Source organism: Podarcis bocagei (genome assembly GCF_964188305.1).
Source record: "Podarcis bocagei genome assembly, chromosome: 10".
In the NCBI taxonomy this organism is placed as follows: domain Eukaryota; kingdom Metazoa; phylum Chordata; class Lepidosauria; order Squamata; family Lacertidae; genus Podarcis; species Podarcis bocagei.
In genome coordinates, this window is record NC_138135.1 from 31,143,830 (window position 1) to 31,160,361 (window position 16,532).

The 16,532-nt window shown below is 47.6% G+C and overlaps 2 protein-coding genes across 2 annotated transcripts in view; one reads left to right on the forward strand and one right to left on the reverse strand.

Moving 5' to 3' along the window:
• KCTD17 (potassium channel tetramerization domain containing 17) overlaps positions 1–6,795 on the forward strand; it is a 30,086-nt gene extending 23,291 nt beyond the window's left edge. Inside the window, exons 5-6 of the mRNA XM_081211143.1 lie at positions 368–493; positions 3,173–6,795. Of these exons, the coding sequence (XP_081067269.1) occupies positions 368–493; positions 3,173–3,310 (264 nt within the window). The 3' untranslated portion in view covers positions 3,311–6,795. The remainder of the gene's footprint in view (positions 1–367; positions 494–3,172) is intronic.
• Positions 6,796–7,530: 735 nt separating this feature from the next.
• The window catches only part of TMPRSS6 (transmembrane serine protease 6), a 31,959-nt gene continuing 22,957 nt past the window's right edge, over positions 7,531–16,532 (reverse strand). Inside the window, exons 11-18 of the mRNA XM_081211106.1 lie at positions 15,082–15,227; positions 14,456–14,554; positions 13,343–13,456; positions 12,161–12,277; positions 11,167–11,335; positions 9,446–9,717; positions 8,797–8,933; positions 7,531–8,620 (exon numbers count right to left, since the gene is read on the reverse strand). Of these exons, the coding sequence (XP_081067232.1) occupies positions 8,459–8,620; positions 8,797–8,933; positions 9,446–9,717; positions 11,167–11,335; positions 12,161–12,277; positions 13,343–13,456; positions 14,456–14,554; positions 15,082–15,227 (1,216 nt within the window). The 3' untranslated portion in view covers positions 7,531–8,458. The remainder of the gene's footprint in view (positions 8,621–8,796; positions 8,934–9,445; positions 9,718–11,166; positions 11,336–12,160; positions 12,278–13,342; positions 13,457–14,455; positions 14,555–15,081; positions 15,228–16,532) is intronic.

Below are 16,532 nucleotides of genomic sequence, written 5' to 3' on the forward strand. Positions count from 1 at the left end.
GTGGCTATGCAGGGAGTGTTGGACCACCTCTCCCACCCCCACCCTCTGGCCATTAGCTTTGCTGTCTGGGACTGTTGGGAGTTAGACTTCAACAACTTCCCCATCCCTGCTCTTTTTGATCATGTGTGCTTTTAAAGTGGTCACATGCCCAAATCTTTACCAACCAACAAAGACAGGAAGTGTACACATTTACTGCTTCATTTTTAGCATTTCTTCACTGCTTCTATCAAAAACAGTTTGCTCAGAGGTTGCCTATAGAGCCTTGGAGCGTCCCATTTTTACCGAATTTTGTTTCAGAGGAGTATTGAATGTTCCTCACTTGGCTTACTTTGCAGTAAAAGGCATTCTCTCCTTTTCCACTTCTCAGCTGGTGAATATTGGATCATCCTATAATTATGGGAATGAGGACCAGTCGGAGTTCCTGTGCGTGGTCTCCAAAGAGCTCCTCAGCTCGCCCAGTGGCCTGTGCACTGAACCCAGCCGGAAAGCCAAGGTGAGGGCAAATCACTAGCATCTCGAATTTTCACCAGTCCCATGTTTTCAGATACAGAATTATAGAATTGTAGAGTTGGGAAACAGACCCTGAGGATCATCTAATCCAACCCCCTGTAATGCAGAAATATGCAGCTGTCCCATACGGGGATCAAACCTGCAACCCTGATGTTATCAGCCCCACACTCTAACCAGCTGAGCTGCGAAGAATCTAAATGACAAGCTGGTTAAGACTACACTACTTTGGGCCATGAAACACCCTTTCACATCAGATGGAATGCACAGGGGCATCTTTCACAATGGCCAACTAGATCCCATGGGAAACTTGCGAGTAGGACATGAGCTCAGTCATCTTCTTCCACTCAAGATCCTCAGCATCTGGTACTTGGAGACATGCATCCTCTGATACTGGAGGTAACATCTAGCCATTGTGGCTAGTGGCCGTTGATGGACGCATTGTCCATGAATTTGCCTGATTCCCCTTTAAAGCTATCTAGGTTTATGGCCATCACCACATCCCATGGCCGCAAGTTCCATAGTTTTAACTATGTGCTTTGTGAAGCAATATGTCCTTTGGTCTGTCCTGAATCTTGGACTGTTTAGCTTCATTGGGTGATGACCCTCAAATTCTTATGAGAAGGGGAGGGGAAATCAAACCAAACATAATTTCATACCCACTTTCTTTGCTGAACATGGAAATGTGGCAGATAGTGTGTCCAAAAAACCCCCCACCAGAGAGCAAGCATCTCATACCTGCCTTATGTGGTCCTTTGCTTGCTATTCCAGAACAAGTTGAATTTCCCAGCAGGCCTGACTTGAGGAATATAAGAATCCCTCATGTTTGTGTAGTGCTGTCAAGTGTCCAGAGCTTTTTGCAGGCATTACTTGTTGCAATCCTTATAGTACTCTTGTCAGGAAAATCAATATTATCCCCAATATTCCCCTTGCGAGGTTTGAAGCTGAGAGACGGTGGTTTGCTTAGGTCCATCTCATGCAGTGGTGGGGAAGCCCAGGGCTGGGGGGGGGGGGAATACAGCCCTCCAAAGCCCTTTTACCTGGCCCTTGATTCTTAGGCCATGGCCCATCTCCCAAGTCACACCATTCCCATGTCAGTTCCAGATTTACCTCAAAAGCCTTTGCCATTCTGGTTCTGTGAAAATGCCTCTTGCTTGCCTGTGTGCACAAGGGAGAGATGGCACGTTTGTGCAGAACCCTGAATTTTGCATGGCAGGTTTGTGCCTAATGAATACAGACAGGAAATGGGTCTGTTGCTCAGCACACACCCTGCTGTCAAAGGTTCCCCACCCCTAACCTAGTGAGTTTGCAGAAGAGGTGGGATTCGAACTGGAGGCTTTGATTCATCGCTGAGCCTCTTAGCTGCCATATTATACCAGTTCTTTGAACCGGGAACTGCAATTGTTTCATAAGATCATAAGAAGAGTCTTCTGGATCAGGCCAAAAACCCATCAAGTCCAGCATCCTGTTCACACAGTGGCCAGCTAGATGACAGTGGGACCCCCACAAGCAGAATCCGAGCCCGTGAGCCGCCCTCAGTTATTTCCAGCAGCTGATATTCAGAAGCATTATTGCCTCTGTCCGTGGAGACAGAGCGTAACCATCTCCTGCTTGGACTACTGCAATGCGCTCTACGTGGGGCTACCTTTGAAGGTGACCCGGAAACTACAACTAATCCAGAATTCGGCAGCTAGACTGGTGACTGGGGAGTGGCTGCCAAAACCATATGACACCAGTCCTGAAAGCCCTACATTGGCTCCCAGTACATTTCCGAGCACAATTCAAAGTGTTGGTGCTGACCTTTAAAACCCTAAACGTCCTCGGCCCAGTATACTTGAAGGAGCATCTCCCTCCCCCCCCCCATTCAGCCCGGATGCTGAGGTCCAGCGCCAAGGGCCTTCTGGCGGTTCCCTCACTGCGAGAAGTGAGATTACAGAGAACCAGGCAGAGGGCCTTCTCGGTAGTGGCGCCCGCCCTGTGGAACGCCTTCTCATCAGATGTCAAGGAAATAAACAAATATCTGACTTTTAGAAGACATCTGAAGGCAGCCCTGTCTAGGGCAGTTTTTAATGTTTGATGTTTTATTGTGTTTTTAATATTCTGTTGGAAGCTGCCCAGAGTGGCTGGGGAAAAGCCAGCAGATGGGCAGGGTATAAATAATGAATTATTATTATTTATTTTATTATCCTGGTTAGTAGCCATTGGTCCCTTCATCCTCTTTTACAGCCATCAGTGTTGGTGGCCTTCACTGCCTACTGTGGGAGTGAGTTCCATAGTTTAACTAGTTTCTTTTATCTGTCCCGAATCTTCCAACATTTGGCTTCTTTAGATGTCCACGCGGGTTAGGAAAAAGTGAGAAAAACTATTCTTTATCTGCTTTCTCCATGCCATGCTTAAGTTTTTTTTTATAAACTTCTATCGTGCCCCCTCTTACTTGCCTGTTCTCTAAACTGAAAAGTCCCAAAGACTTCAGTCATTCCCCATAGGAGAGTCGCTCCACCCCCTTGATAATTTTGGCCGCCCTTTCCTGAACCTCTTGAGAACCCAAATCCTCGCCTGCAGAGCATCTGCCTTGTGTGCAGAAAGTCACAGGTTCAATCTAGTAGCTAGACTTGCAAGTATTTGTTCTCCACCTTTCTTTTTTGTACTGCATGCTGGGATACAGAGCACAGAGGAGGACCTAGAGGAGGAAGAGCAGAAGGAAGCGGAGCTGCAGGAGGAGGAGGAAGAGGAGAAGGTGGTGGAGCAGGAGCGAGAGGAAGCCGGAGTGGAAGAAGAGGAGAAAGGTGCAGCCAACCTCTGAAGACAGCCAGGAACAAAACCAATACCGGACCTTAAAGCCGCATGCTCCCTTTTCTGGCGGGAGCAGGTGGGGGGAAGCACGAAAGGGGTGCTTCTGCAGGTGATGCTTATGCAGGGAGGAAGCAATACCTGGTGGCCAAAGGCTCAGGGAGGGAGGGGGGAGATCAGTTCATTTTGGAAGCTGCTGCATTTAGGTCTAAACCACGTGTGTGTAGTGGTGTTTTTCTTTTTCTTACTTCTGAATTTGTTGCAGATTGGAATTGTGTCTACCCCAGGATTCCTCCAATTCCCTCCCTGCCTTCTTCCCTTTTGGGTTCCTCTTCACTTTGGCTTTTTCAACTTGTGCACATTTCCCCCTGCCTTGCCAGTCCTTCTTTCCTCACCTTCTTTCTTCTCTCCCTGAGCCAGCAAAGATCTTTTAATCTTTCCCAGCCTAGATCTCTTCCTCCTCCTCTTCCAGCCCAGCCCTGGTCTGCACTGCCAGACTTGGACGAGTGACTCCCACTCCCTTCCCTTTGCTCGGACATTTGGGTGGGCTTAGTGCACCCTTGTCCTGAATTTGTCTTCCAGGGTAGCCCTTGCAGCCCCGGAGTGGGATGAAGAAACTTGGGGCAGAAGAAAAATGTAATTCGGCCAGGGAGCAGGGGAGAGATAGCTGCCGGCAGTGAACCTCTGAAGCTGCCTTTATAGCAAGAATGTGAAACCTGTTGCCCTCCTAGCTGTTGTTAGACTCCATCATCCTGGATGATTGGCTATGCCAGCTGGGGCTGATGGGAGATGGAGTCCAATAACAGTGGGAGATTCACAGGTTCCCCACACTGCTCTATGGTAGAGTAGGCCAATAGCCTACCCAGTCTACTGCTGTCTATTTTGTGATGGACAACAGTTCTCCAAGGTCTCTGTCTGGAGTCCAAGCGCTATTCCTTGACCCTCATAGCTGGAGAAGCCCGAGATTGAGCCTGGAGCCTTCTGTGTGCAAAACATGCTTCTCTCCATTCAGCAGCAGGGCAGGCACTTGGTGCTAAACCAGAGAAACCCACATCCTGTACTGCAGGAATCCATGTATCTGTGCTCAGAATAAATCAATGCAGATTTGCATTGCATGTAATATGCTTATTTCTCGTTATGGTGCTTAAGAACTATTGCGGAGGGCAAGCGGCGTGGTCTGGGAAAACTAGCAGGAGGAGAAATCAGGGCCTAGGTGCAGGATGGGGAGGGGCAGGAATCGATGCAACACATAGCAGATCTGCTCCATGTCCTCCTCCCTTCCCCTAATAGTCTTGGTTACTCGTTTTCCGCAGGGGCTGCTCATTTTGGCCCATCCTCTCTCCTAGCGCATCCGCCTCCCTTCAACAAGCTCACAACCTTGAAGCCTAGAAACTGAAAATTTGGATTCGCAAGAAGCCAGATTCTGTGGCCAGGCATTGCCCACAATCCAATACAGAGTTAAGTGCTCTTAAGGATACTGATTTCAACTGAAGGTGGAAACAGAGGAGTGTAGCAATCATTTTCAGTATCTTCGTACAAGCTCTATTCCTAGAAGCAGCTATCTAATCCTTTGGAGGGGAGGTGTGGATCTTGCTGGTACTTTGCTTGCAAGTTCCCACATCTGCCTTCCTTCCGATAATTGTGAAAACTTATGTTTTCTTGGCAGGAACAGATATTGCACTGTAGCTCCTGGTCCATGAGAAGCGTTCCCTCTTCCTCAGAATTAGAACTCAGGATTTAGCAGAAGGGCTGTCTTTTCCATTACGAAGAAGCCCTCATTGTCCTCTGCAATGAGAGCTGGAGAATTTGGTTCTAGGAGTGCAGGCTTCTCCTTTCTCCTTCTGTGCAGGAACCTCTGCAATCCACTGTGGCCTGAATATGACTATCACATCGCCCTTCAGGCTACTAGTGCTTTTATGTGCATGACCCCCCCCCTCTCTCTCCTTCCCTCCTTCCACTTGCCCCTCTTCTGCCGCCTCCTTCCTCTGTCTTAATCCAGCTTTCTCCCTTTCACTTGGCTTCTCTGGCTTTGCTTGTTCCTGTCACTTTAAGCTGTTACAAACCAGATGTCTCAGGATATGATGCTGATCAATGTTGGTTTTTTTAATGTTAATTTTAAAGTCTTTATTTTTGTACTGTACTTTTTTCAAAATAAAAAAACACAGCCGGGGGGTGCGGTGTGGGTGGAGTTAGAATAATATTGCATTGTGGACCTTTTTACACAGCATTTTACGTTTGTCACAAATTATGAGCCACTCTTACACGGATGGAAGAGGTGTGTGTTTTGCCTTCAGCAGATCTCTCTGCTCCCCTGCCCCACAAGCCCTAGGGTTGGCATTTCATGCTGACCTGGTTCACAGCCCCCACCCCCAGCCAAACCATGGCTTCGTGCAGATGGGCGAGCACCTGGCCTACAGGAGAGGATGCTGCTGCTGCTTCCGCTGCTTTACATTCCCCCTTTTGGTTCTGAGCTGTGCCAAGCCTAGATTTAAAGTACAGTCGTACCTTGGATCCCAAACGCCGCAAAACCGGAAGTGAGCGTTCCGGTTTGCAAACGTTCTTTGGAACCCAAACGTCCCGACAGGGCTTCCACAGCTTCCAATTGGCTGCAAATCAGAAGACACGCTTTGGTTTCCAGACGTTTTGGAAGTCAAACGGATTCCGTTCGACTTCCAAAGTACAACTGTAATTTGAACCCAGGCTCATGGTTTAACATTTGCAGAGACACCATGAGCCATAAGCCACAAATCTTGGTTAGAGTTCATGGTTAGTCTGGAGAGAGGTAAATCACAAGTGTAGGTTTGGATGATAGGCTAGGCAAAGTCATGGCTTGTATCAGTGGAGCAACTGGTGAGCAAAGCAGTCACAATCCCCTCTCCTGGAGTCTGGACCCTCATGGCTTCACTCTCAGCCATGGTCTGACTTAGTGTGGCATGTGAACTGGACCACAGTCACAGCAACCCCTATGGGGAACAGCAGAGCACAGCCTTACAGCTTTTTTGTCTCCCATTCCAAATTCCCATGTTTGCTCTGTAGGGAGGCAGTTTCTTGATAGGCTTGAACTCACAAATACACTCACCCCTGAATAGAACACTATATCAGAGACAGGGGATCTGTGGTCCTCCAAGGTGGTGTTGGACTCTTAACTCCCATCATTCCAGGCCACTGACCCTGCAGGCTGGGATTGATGCGAGTTGGGAGTCCCAACAACAACTGTAGGGCTACTGGTTCTGCTTTATTTCAATAAATGGGAATGACAGGAGGATACTTCCTGGAGTGTTAGGTCAGGAAGAGAACACCTCTAACAGAAAGCCAGTCCCATTTTACTACAGCAGGCTCTGCCGCTAATTCCGTTAAGATTGGATGGTAGCCACAAAACTGTGCCTGAGATTGCTGTGTAATAACTCCTGAATAAATTCTCGCGTCATCTCACCGTATGTGAGCTGGGTGCTCTTTTATGTATAGAACCGTTTTCTCTATAAAGGCATTTGAACTCTGCCAGCTGTCTTATGTTTTTTTCTCTCCAGGAGGCAAAACTCCACACTCGGTTTGTGTGTTTTGGAATAGGAGTGGCTACAGTCCTTCAGCCCAAACATGTTGATATCTTCAGGAGCATGTCACCAGTTTCTGCTTGTCATAGTATTTGAAAATGGTCATAGGATAGATAATTTCCATCGGGCTTAAAAGACAAAGGAATAGAACCTAGAGATGAATAAAGGGCATATAAAACTTTTGTTATGAAACTTGGGACTTAACCTTCTCTGATGGGTTAAGGCAGGTATGAGTCCCCAACTCCCATCAGCCCCAGCCAGTATGGCCAACAGTCAAGGATGATGAGAGTTGTCCTCCAATGGCATATGGAGGGCTACAGGTTCTCTCATCCCTGATGTGCTGCCGTTGAGAGAGAAGCATACAGGGTCTTCATTGCTTGTGAATTGCTGCTTGCTGTCTTCTGGCAACCTTTTGGAGATACCAGAAGCAAACACCCTGCTGCTTCTGTTGCTTTCAGCTGGTCCTCCCTTCTGGTTGACCTTTCTATCTCCAGCCTCGGATAACACACTGCTGCAAACTAGGAAACAAGGCACTTGCCATCTTGCCTTACTGGAGGATCAAAAGGTTTGGATGGGAACAGAATCCTGACAAAGACCCAGAAAACGAAATAGGCCACAATTGGCTACATTTGCAATATTGCTTGTACAAAGCTAAGGCATTGATCATTTCAAATTTCATAAATATGTCAAATGCTACAATTTTATATTTAAGTTATAAGACGATGTATGCTGGTAAAGCAGTAAAAATGGGTTTGATAAGAAGCTTAGTATTGCATATATTTGGTTTCTTTTTCTCTCTTTCCACCCCCCGCCCTGCCCCAGTCCTCAAGATTTCTAGAAAGTGTACATCTCTTGTTACGGATGGTGGCAGACTGAGTCCAGCAGCAACTGGGGGCCCTCAGATTATCCCCCCACTGCATTTATGTGTTTCCACAAACTCTTCGGCCACCCCCACTGATTTTTCTTTGTGGGGGGTTGCGTCCCACTCTTAGCAGAGTTCCACAGAGTTCTAGTCTTGTGAGCAGCTCCAATATGCTTTCTGCTGTTCGCTTGCTTTACTCTGGCCAAATTTAATGTTTGAAATGTAGCTAGTTAGTAATTGAGCATGTGTTGGATCAGTGCCCAAGTTTTTGGGGTGCTTAAGGTGAAGGCTTAAGCATTTATCCAGTTCCCATCAGCTGCAGCCAACAGGAAGGATGGGAGTTGGAATCTAGCAACAGCCGAAGAGCCAAAGGTTCCCCATTCTTGTTCTTAGATTACCCATCCCTGGTTATCGTAGAAAACAAACCAATGACAGACACTGCCTTTGGTAGCACCAAAGACGCAACTGACCAAAAGACAGGGGAGCATAACTTGCAGTTCCTCATAAGTCAGGAACACCTCACATTTTGGGTTTTATATCAGTCCCACCTCACTTGTGGTCCTTGCAGATGCTTTCTGCTACCCAGCACTGTATCTTTGACTAGCAACAGTTGAATATTAAGTGGGACATGAGCTGATGTGGGATGTCCCAACAAATATAGGACATGGGAGAGAGAGGGGTGAGGCCTGCAGTGGCTCCTCCACACAGCCTGCATTGCCTCGAAAGAGAAAACGGGTTGGGCATTTGCTCAGCTCTTCGTGGCTTGCTTAATCCATTCCATTACACTGGTGATCCTGGTGTAGACCCCGTAGTAATTCGGACGTGCACATCCCATTCCCCAGCTCACCAGGCCAGCTAGAAACCACCTGCCGCTCGGCTCCTGACAGGCAAGGGGTCCCCCAGAGTCGCCCTAGGAAGAAAGGAGAAGGAAAAAACACCAGTCAGGTCAGGGGGGGAAAGTGGAAGAGAAGGAGACAAATGTGCTTTGAAACTGGCCATGCAATGAGTTGCATGGAAACAAGAAAGTTTGTTGACAAGGGCCTGAGAAGACCTTTCTGTGCTGTGGGATGTGGTGCACCCAGTTACCTGACAAGAGTCCTTCTTTCCATCGTGGTAGCCAGCGCAGAGCATCTTGGACGTAACCTGGTAGTGATAGGCTTCATTGCACATGTCCTGCTGCACTAGCGGCACACTCACCCTTTGCAAAATCTTACTGCTGGGACCTGCATGTCGGGTACAAAGGTCAGCAAGATTGACTGAAGGAAAAAGAAATCCTACCTCCTCATGAAATTCTCCACAACACATATTTTATTCCACATTTGCATTTCCTACCCATTCAGTAGGTCTTAGGCAGGAGAAGCAGTGAAAACCTCCCCATATATCCACCCCCCCACAAACAAGCTTATTGGCAAACCCGATACTTTGAAATACCATCCATACGCTTGCATGATTTTCTGGAAAGATTCGCTAGGGGGAGCTTGAGAGCATCTTGCTGCAAAGCAGGTTACAGCGATGACATTCTGCCTTAGCTTGTCATACTACTTTATGATGGTGAGTTGGGTTTTTGACAGGACAGGACACCCCTAAGCATTGTACATGCACCGTTTCTGCAAAACTCAAGAGGTGTTCTCGCAAGGTTGCTGCCAATTGCAGGGCTTCGGTTAGATTCTTATTTTAAAAAGCTGCAGAAAGGGGACTCTTGGAAAGGATGTGATATATATATACTGCGGATTACCTCCTTCCTTAGTTGCACCCCATCCTGTGATCCAGCACAGGAGGCCTGCCTCAAAGAGATGGGAGCTGGCAGGCAGACATATAGGCTGGATGAAGGCTGAATAGATGACTGGGTGGTCGAGCTGCAGCAGCGCCACATCGTAGTCATGGCTGTCCTCTTCGTAGTACGGGTGCTGCAGGATACGAATCACCTTGAAGGAGACCTCGTTTGGGCTGCTGACATTCAGAAGCTGCTTGCCAAGGTAGACTGTCCAGACAGTGGGGGAAGCCTGCCTGGAAAGGAAAAGGGTAGGGAAGGGTTTTGGCAAGATCTTTGCACACACGCCACTCCTGTTCTCCAGCACCCAAAAGACTGCTCACGGGAACAGGGTCAAGGATCTTGCCTCACACCAGGTCACACTATTATCCACCTAGCGCAGCATTGTTACTGAGAACATAAGATGAGCCTGTTGGATCACACCAATGGCCCATCTAGTCTGGCTTCCAGTTCTCACAGTGTGGGCGACCAGTTCTGACTGGCAGCAGTGATTCAAGACCATTCCCCTTACTTGCTACCTGAGCCTTTCACCTGGAGATGCCCTGGATCGAACCTGTGAACTTTGGGTCCCTTTGGGCTGTGGCCTCCTCCCTTTTCCATTAACAGTGTGCCCCCAATCTGCAGAGGTCTGCAATTACAATTCCTTAGCTGGAGAATTCTGTTGCATTCTGAACTGACTGGTTCACCCTGGGGGACGTTGGAGTCAAATAAAGGAGGCCCGGAATAACATAGTTGTCAGAGCTGCCCGAGGTCCCAGCTCACAAAGGACCAATGCCAGTTCGTTGTTATATACAAAAATCTTTATTGAAGTTCAGTTCCACTTTCACAGCCGCAGCGTGCAGCTCTACGTCTGAAACTCTAGACCGCTGAAGCTCCGTCTGAATCTCCTCCCCCCAGACACCAGTTTAAGACTCTAGCCTTGCTCCACCTCTTCCTTTGCTCTTTCCTCCTCTGGGTCCTCCTGTCAGCTGGGGTCTCGCCCTTCCTAGACTCTTCTGACGCTGAGTCCCCTGAGTCTTCCCCCTGCCTCCGGCGGGCTTTAGGACCTGGTTCCCAATCCGGGTTTTCTGCTGTCCCACGCGCCTGTACATTCGAACTTGGCACGCGCGCCCAGCCGGCAACTTTCCTCCTGACCGTTACACTGCTCCTGTCACTGCTTTCCCCTTCGGGGAGGCTAGCTGGACCTGACCTCCCCTCCGTTCCCCCACTCTCCGATAGAGGCGTGGTCAGCCCTGACTCATCTTCTCTCCCTGCTGGAGAAGACGCTGGCCCTGACACATGGGACTCTTCCCCCCCACTACGCTCTGGTGGGGAAGCTGGTCCTGATTTCCAGCTGCTGCTTTGGGAGTCCCCGCTGGCCCCTTGTTTCTGGTGTGTCCTCCCTGGGACCCCCCTTGCCCTGACCATCGGCGCCTCCTTCTGGGAATCTTCTGATTCGCTGGAGAAGCTCATGGAATCTCTCGGGTCACTGCCATACTCCCCTACGCTGCCCTCTGATTCTTCCCCTTCGCTCTCCATTTCCTCTCTCCCCTGTGCCTCTGTTCCTGAGCCCCTGACAATAGTAGACGTGGACCCAAACATCATCAGGTAGAGATGGGAGGCTTATCTGAGTGGTGGCTAATGGACTACTTGAATTGTTTCATTTCTAGAGATTCCAGCTGTCCTTCCCCATCACCCCAAATCACCTGTCATCCAGGAAGCAGTGAGCGGCGGTGATCACCCAGCGATCTGCAATCAGTGTCCCACCACAAACATGATGACCCCGCACCTGGAGACTAGCTTGCCATGGCCACTCCCCTTCCACAGAATGAGCACCACCCACAATGCGGTTCAGTGCAGGTTGCAATCCACAGTCTGAGGAAAGAGGGAAACAACTTAAAATCAAGTCCTTAAAAAACAAGGACTGGAGCTCTCTGTGTTGAGCCATCCCCATCTTTTTTGGCACCTCCTGTAAATCATCACCTCAGAAGACAGAGAAACATGTTCGCCTTGTGCTTATTATAAACAAATACTATTGATTCAGAAAGCCAAGGATGGTTCCTTAGCATAATGTGAACCAAGCATTTTGGATCATCTCCAAGCTGAGCATTTAACTGCAGTGCATCTGCCGCATCCCTGAAGGCCCACCCTGACAGCGCTATTAGCAAGACATCATTATTACCATCTGAGATGCTAACAGGGATGGGAAAGCTGTGTCCCTCCAGGTGTTGCTGGACTCCAGCTCTCATCAGGCCCAGTCAGCATGGCCACTGGTCAGAGATAGCGAGAGTCCTGGCACATCAACATCTGGAGGGACACAGGCTCGTCATACTTGCGTTAACAGCATAGTCCTAAGCATGTCTATTCAATTGTAAGTCCTGTTACAGGGGTGGGGGAACCTCTAGAGATAATTGGACTGCAACTCCTATCAACCCCAGCCACCATGGTCAGTTGTCAGGAATGATGGGAGCTGTAGTCCAACAGTACCTGGAGAACAACAGGTTCCCCATCCCTGTCCAATTAAGTTCAATAGGACTTATTTGCAGGTTAGTGTGTATGGGCAGAGGCCCCATAGACTCAGCTCATGACAGAATCATCTTCTTTAGAGCCCCTCTGCCAATACCACTATAAATAGAAGGGTCTCCTCTGATTTGGCTGCCACACTAAACTAGAGCAGATCTTCTCCTATTAACATCTCACCACAGTGCATCTCATCAGAGCGATCCTTGCAGTCAGGGACTGAGTCACACTGAGGGTTGGGTTTCTTCACGCAGCTCCCATCGGCACACAGGTAAGTGAAAAGTCCACAGGGAACTCCTGGAAGGAGAGATTTGTGGAAGTAGAAAGGAATGGGAAGTGTTATTTCTACTGGGTTGTATTCAACTAAGTTTAAAACAGAGTAGATCCATTAAAATTAACGGATCTAAGTTGTGTATATAAATGCCATGGGTCTACTTGGAGTAGGCCTAGCACTGAATACCACCCACTGCTAAAACTACTTTCTCTATGCCCAAAATGCTTGCCTGGTACCAGCAGTGTGCTATACAGACTGTAGTGATTAGTATGCAGCACCGCTTGCCTGACCTCCCGTCACTGCCATCATTAGGAAGGATGAAATGGTGAGGTTATGTTGGTGGAGCCTATATGGTGCTCCTGCTGCTCTGCTTACGCCATGCTGACCTCACTGCTACCTTGCCCCTCCTCTTCGCAACACACCATGGTAACAGCAGTGACATGAGGTCAGATAAACAGCATTGCCCCAGGCCCCTGACTGATACTGGAAATTACATAGTCAATTGGCCCATAATATTAAATAGTGAAGTAGTCTATATTTTAGGGGGGGGATGGGGGTACAGCCCTCCTTGACCTCAGGCACAGGCTAACATGCCTGACTTCTCCCCCTCCCCAATTTGCCCAATAAAAAATTATCTGGCCAGAATGGGTAGCTGTAGGGGAGGGGGAGCAAAATAATGGGTGGTGTAAATACTGGAGTTGATGGGGTTGGACAAGCGATATGATGGAGACACTACAGAGACATTATGGACAATGTATGATCAAACTATATGTTATGTTATAAACTTTTTTTTTAAAAAAGCAAAACACTAAAATGCTTAGAAGTGGCTAAGCAGCTGGGAGGATCCCCCAATCCAGGAGGGAAGGGGTTAACTTGTTATCCTCATGTCATCTTCCCACTGAAACTGCTATTTATCCCAGAAGAAGCTATTTGCTGCAGGAGGATCACTATTGGCAATGCAGTGACATTGACATAACATTCAGAAGGATAAATAAAGTATCCTGTGTTAACCAGAAAGCAGTACACTCTGCCCTGTTGATGCCAAAGTTCTGGAATGATATTTTAATGTAGGTGCCTGACTCCATTACCTTCATCGCACTGTTGCTCATCACTCCCATTGATGCAGTCCAGGTGTTTATCACAGACCTTGGAGAACTCGATACACGTGCTGTCCTCCTGACACTGGAATTTTGCAGGGCATACTGGCAAATTTCAAAACACAGGAAGAGAAGAGGGACTGAGATGGGCGTTGGGAGTCTTCAAGCTGAAGAAGGGCAGAGGTGGGGCGGACTATTATTTTATTTGGGGGCCCTCCTGTTGTGCTTTTTGTTGTGCATTCATGATGATTTGTGCTCATGATGGCAGTTATACATGATCCCACTTTGAATACTGTTTGTGCCTGCAAAAATTCCATTTTCGACATACGGCTACTTTTACAATCAGTGCATGTCTCATAACTTCCTGCCGAAATTCTGTAACTTTTTTATATCACAAATGTTCTTGTTTATTTTTTGTCCTGCTTTTGTTGCTCTATGGTGAAATAATGTAGTAAGTTTGGGGAAGCCTTGCAGAACAACTAATAAAGCAGAATGATGCATGGACGGTCCAGTATAAACCCACCACTATGCCACTTTGATTGCATCAATAACACATTGCAGAAACCCCAGTCTGGAGGGGCCCTTTATTAGTGTTACAATGGTTACTTGCTGTTTTTAATAATGTTCCTCCTGCTGCTCTCTGCTTCAGCTTGTATATTTTTTTGTGTGTTTTTTATTATCCGTTTTTGAAATCACTTTGCACTAGTGCTCATAGCCCCACTGAGAATCTGAAAGTCAGGGTACTTTAACAAGAAATAAATATTCCCCTCAAACAATAGAATGTTACAGAATGAAGATTCAAGGGAATATCTCTAATGCTGATCGAACCTATGGATGAGAACAAATGACAAACAGAGGCTTTCTGAACAGAGCAGATTAACTCATTAGAACAAATTCCTTGTGCTGACTGGGGCAGATGGAAGTTTGAGTGCAAAAGAACTGGTGAATACCAGGTTCAGGAAGGCTGCCTTAGAAACTTTCTTCCCTCCTCCAGTATTCCATCTTGGGTTTAGCTGACCAAGCATGGATTGGAGGGGCGTTTGCTAAGGAAGGGCAGCTAACAGTGTGAATGGAGGAGAATGGAAAAAGTAAATAGCCACGCACCACAGTTTCTCTCATCTAATCCATTGGGGCAATCGTTGATCCCGTCACAAGCTGGCACACAAAGCCCATTCACGGAACAAAGGAACTCTCTGGGGCATGCTTTTTAAAGCAGAATAAATGAATAAAATAAAATAATGTTAGTTCATTCAGTCTACAATACCCTACACACTTACCTGGGGAGTAAGTCAGCCCCACTGAACTTAATGGGACTACCTTCTGAGTAGAGATGCATAGGACTGTGCTGTCAACATGCTAAGTCAGAGGTCAGTTCAAATATTTCATGCATTAGTTTTCTTTTACTGCTCCTAACCCACCTCAAGTTCCATTTGGAGGCAGGCAGAGTATAGGTTTTCAAAATCAATGTTATAAAGTTCTGGGACATGAGAAGGAAAGGTAGGATTGCAGCCTTTCTGAATTCTATCTGCATTGCGTGTTTATAGCAACAGGGTGATCGCCAAATCCTCAAAGTTGAATTATTTGTGTACCCAGCCTGGTACTCAGATTGTGACACTCATTGAGCGTAAGGCATGCACACCCCTCAAGACAGCAAAGATCTAACAGCAGGGTATGATGGGATTTCTCCCTAATACTTTGATCAGCTGCTAAACTGCGTGTTTTGAACTCACGGTCTGACTGATTGTATAGGCTGTAAGCTGCTTGCACTCCAGGCCCTGTTAGGGAGTTCTGAGAAGTGAAGTTGATGGTGACCCCAGCACTGGACACAACAGGGATCCTTTCAGCATAGGCCTGCAAAGTCCGCAAGCCACACAACCTGGTTAAAATGAAAAGAAGAAGAGCAGGCAGGAGAATATCCTAAAGTCCATGGTGCTGCCTTATGACATTGGCAAAGTGGTCATTCAAGGCTGAGTTCATGTTTGAGACTCCCACCCCAGTTACGTTTACTGGTCAGCAGTGGACACTGCAATGGGATGGCAGTGCTCATCTGCAGTGCTGCTTACCGGGAGGTAGAGGGGAAGGGACAAAGTAGCAGCTAGGTGTCAGGGACCATGCTGAAGAGGGCAGCACTGAGGGAAAATGGTGGGAGCCACCCCCTCCCCCTGATCCTGATCTTCCCAGGAGCAGGAGAACAGTATAGATTTGGAACAGTGGTTTGCAGAGGGGCATAGTTCAGAAGGCAGAAGCTGGGACGTACCAGATGGGGGACAGCTAGCAGAAGAAACACTAGAAAAGAGAGTTAACAGATGCACAGTCTCTGGGTAGTATCCACCCCTCTTCTCCAAAATCACGGAGAGCTCAGAAAGTTTCAGAACAGAAAGCGCAGAGGCTACAAACTCAGATTACAGGACGTAGGAATGATGTAAATTAATAGGGACGGAGAGGGGAGTGACTCTTAATTGGGAGCACCGCCATTCCTGGAGATGTGTCCTTTGTTCTCTCACTGTGATTATTAAAGATTCTAACTGCTAAGGCATTCCTTTTGATTACAGTGGTACCTCAGGTTACATACGCTTCAGGTTACAGACTCCACTAACCCAGAAATAGTACCTCAGGTTAAGAACTTTTCTTCAGGATGAAAACAGAAATCATGCTCCGGTGGCGCGGCAGCAGCAGGAGGCCCCATTAGCTAAAGTGGTGCTTCAGGTTAAGAACAGTTTCAGGTTAAGAACGGACCTCTAGAATGAATTAAGTTATTAACCCGAGGTACCACTGTACCTCTAATACCCAGCCACCCAGCTGGTGCAGGAGGGCAGGATGAGGTAAGGCATTAGCAGTGTTCTCTGCCAAGGCACTTGAACCCTGATTACTAGCCAAGGATGCCAGATACTGGTTGTGGCCAGTTTAACAAAGAGGAGGTGGGTTTGAAACAAGCCCTGAAAAAAGGAGTGCCCTATGGATATTCATTGTGATGATACCTCTGAAAATATAGAAGGAAGGAATTACACACTGGGGAGTCTAAACTCAAGTTTGGATAAAATCTCAAGTCTGGATAACTTTTAGGACTGATCCACATGGAAGGATTCCTCAAGTTACTTTATGCACCTACCAAAGCAAGGGAACTGGAAATGCTTGGGGTAAGTGCATCTCCTTTTTCCAGCTATGACTGCAAGTAAATTAG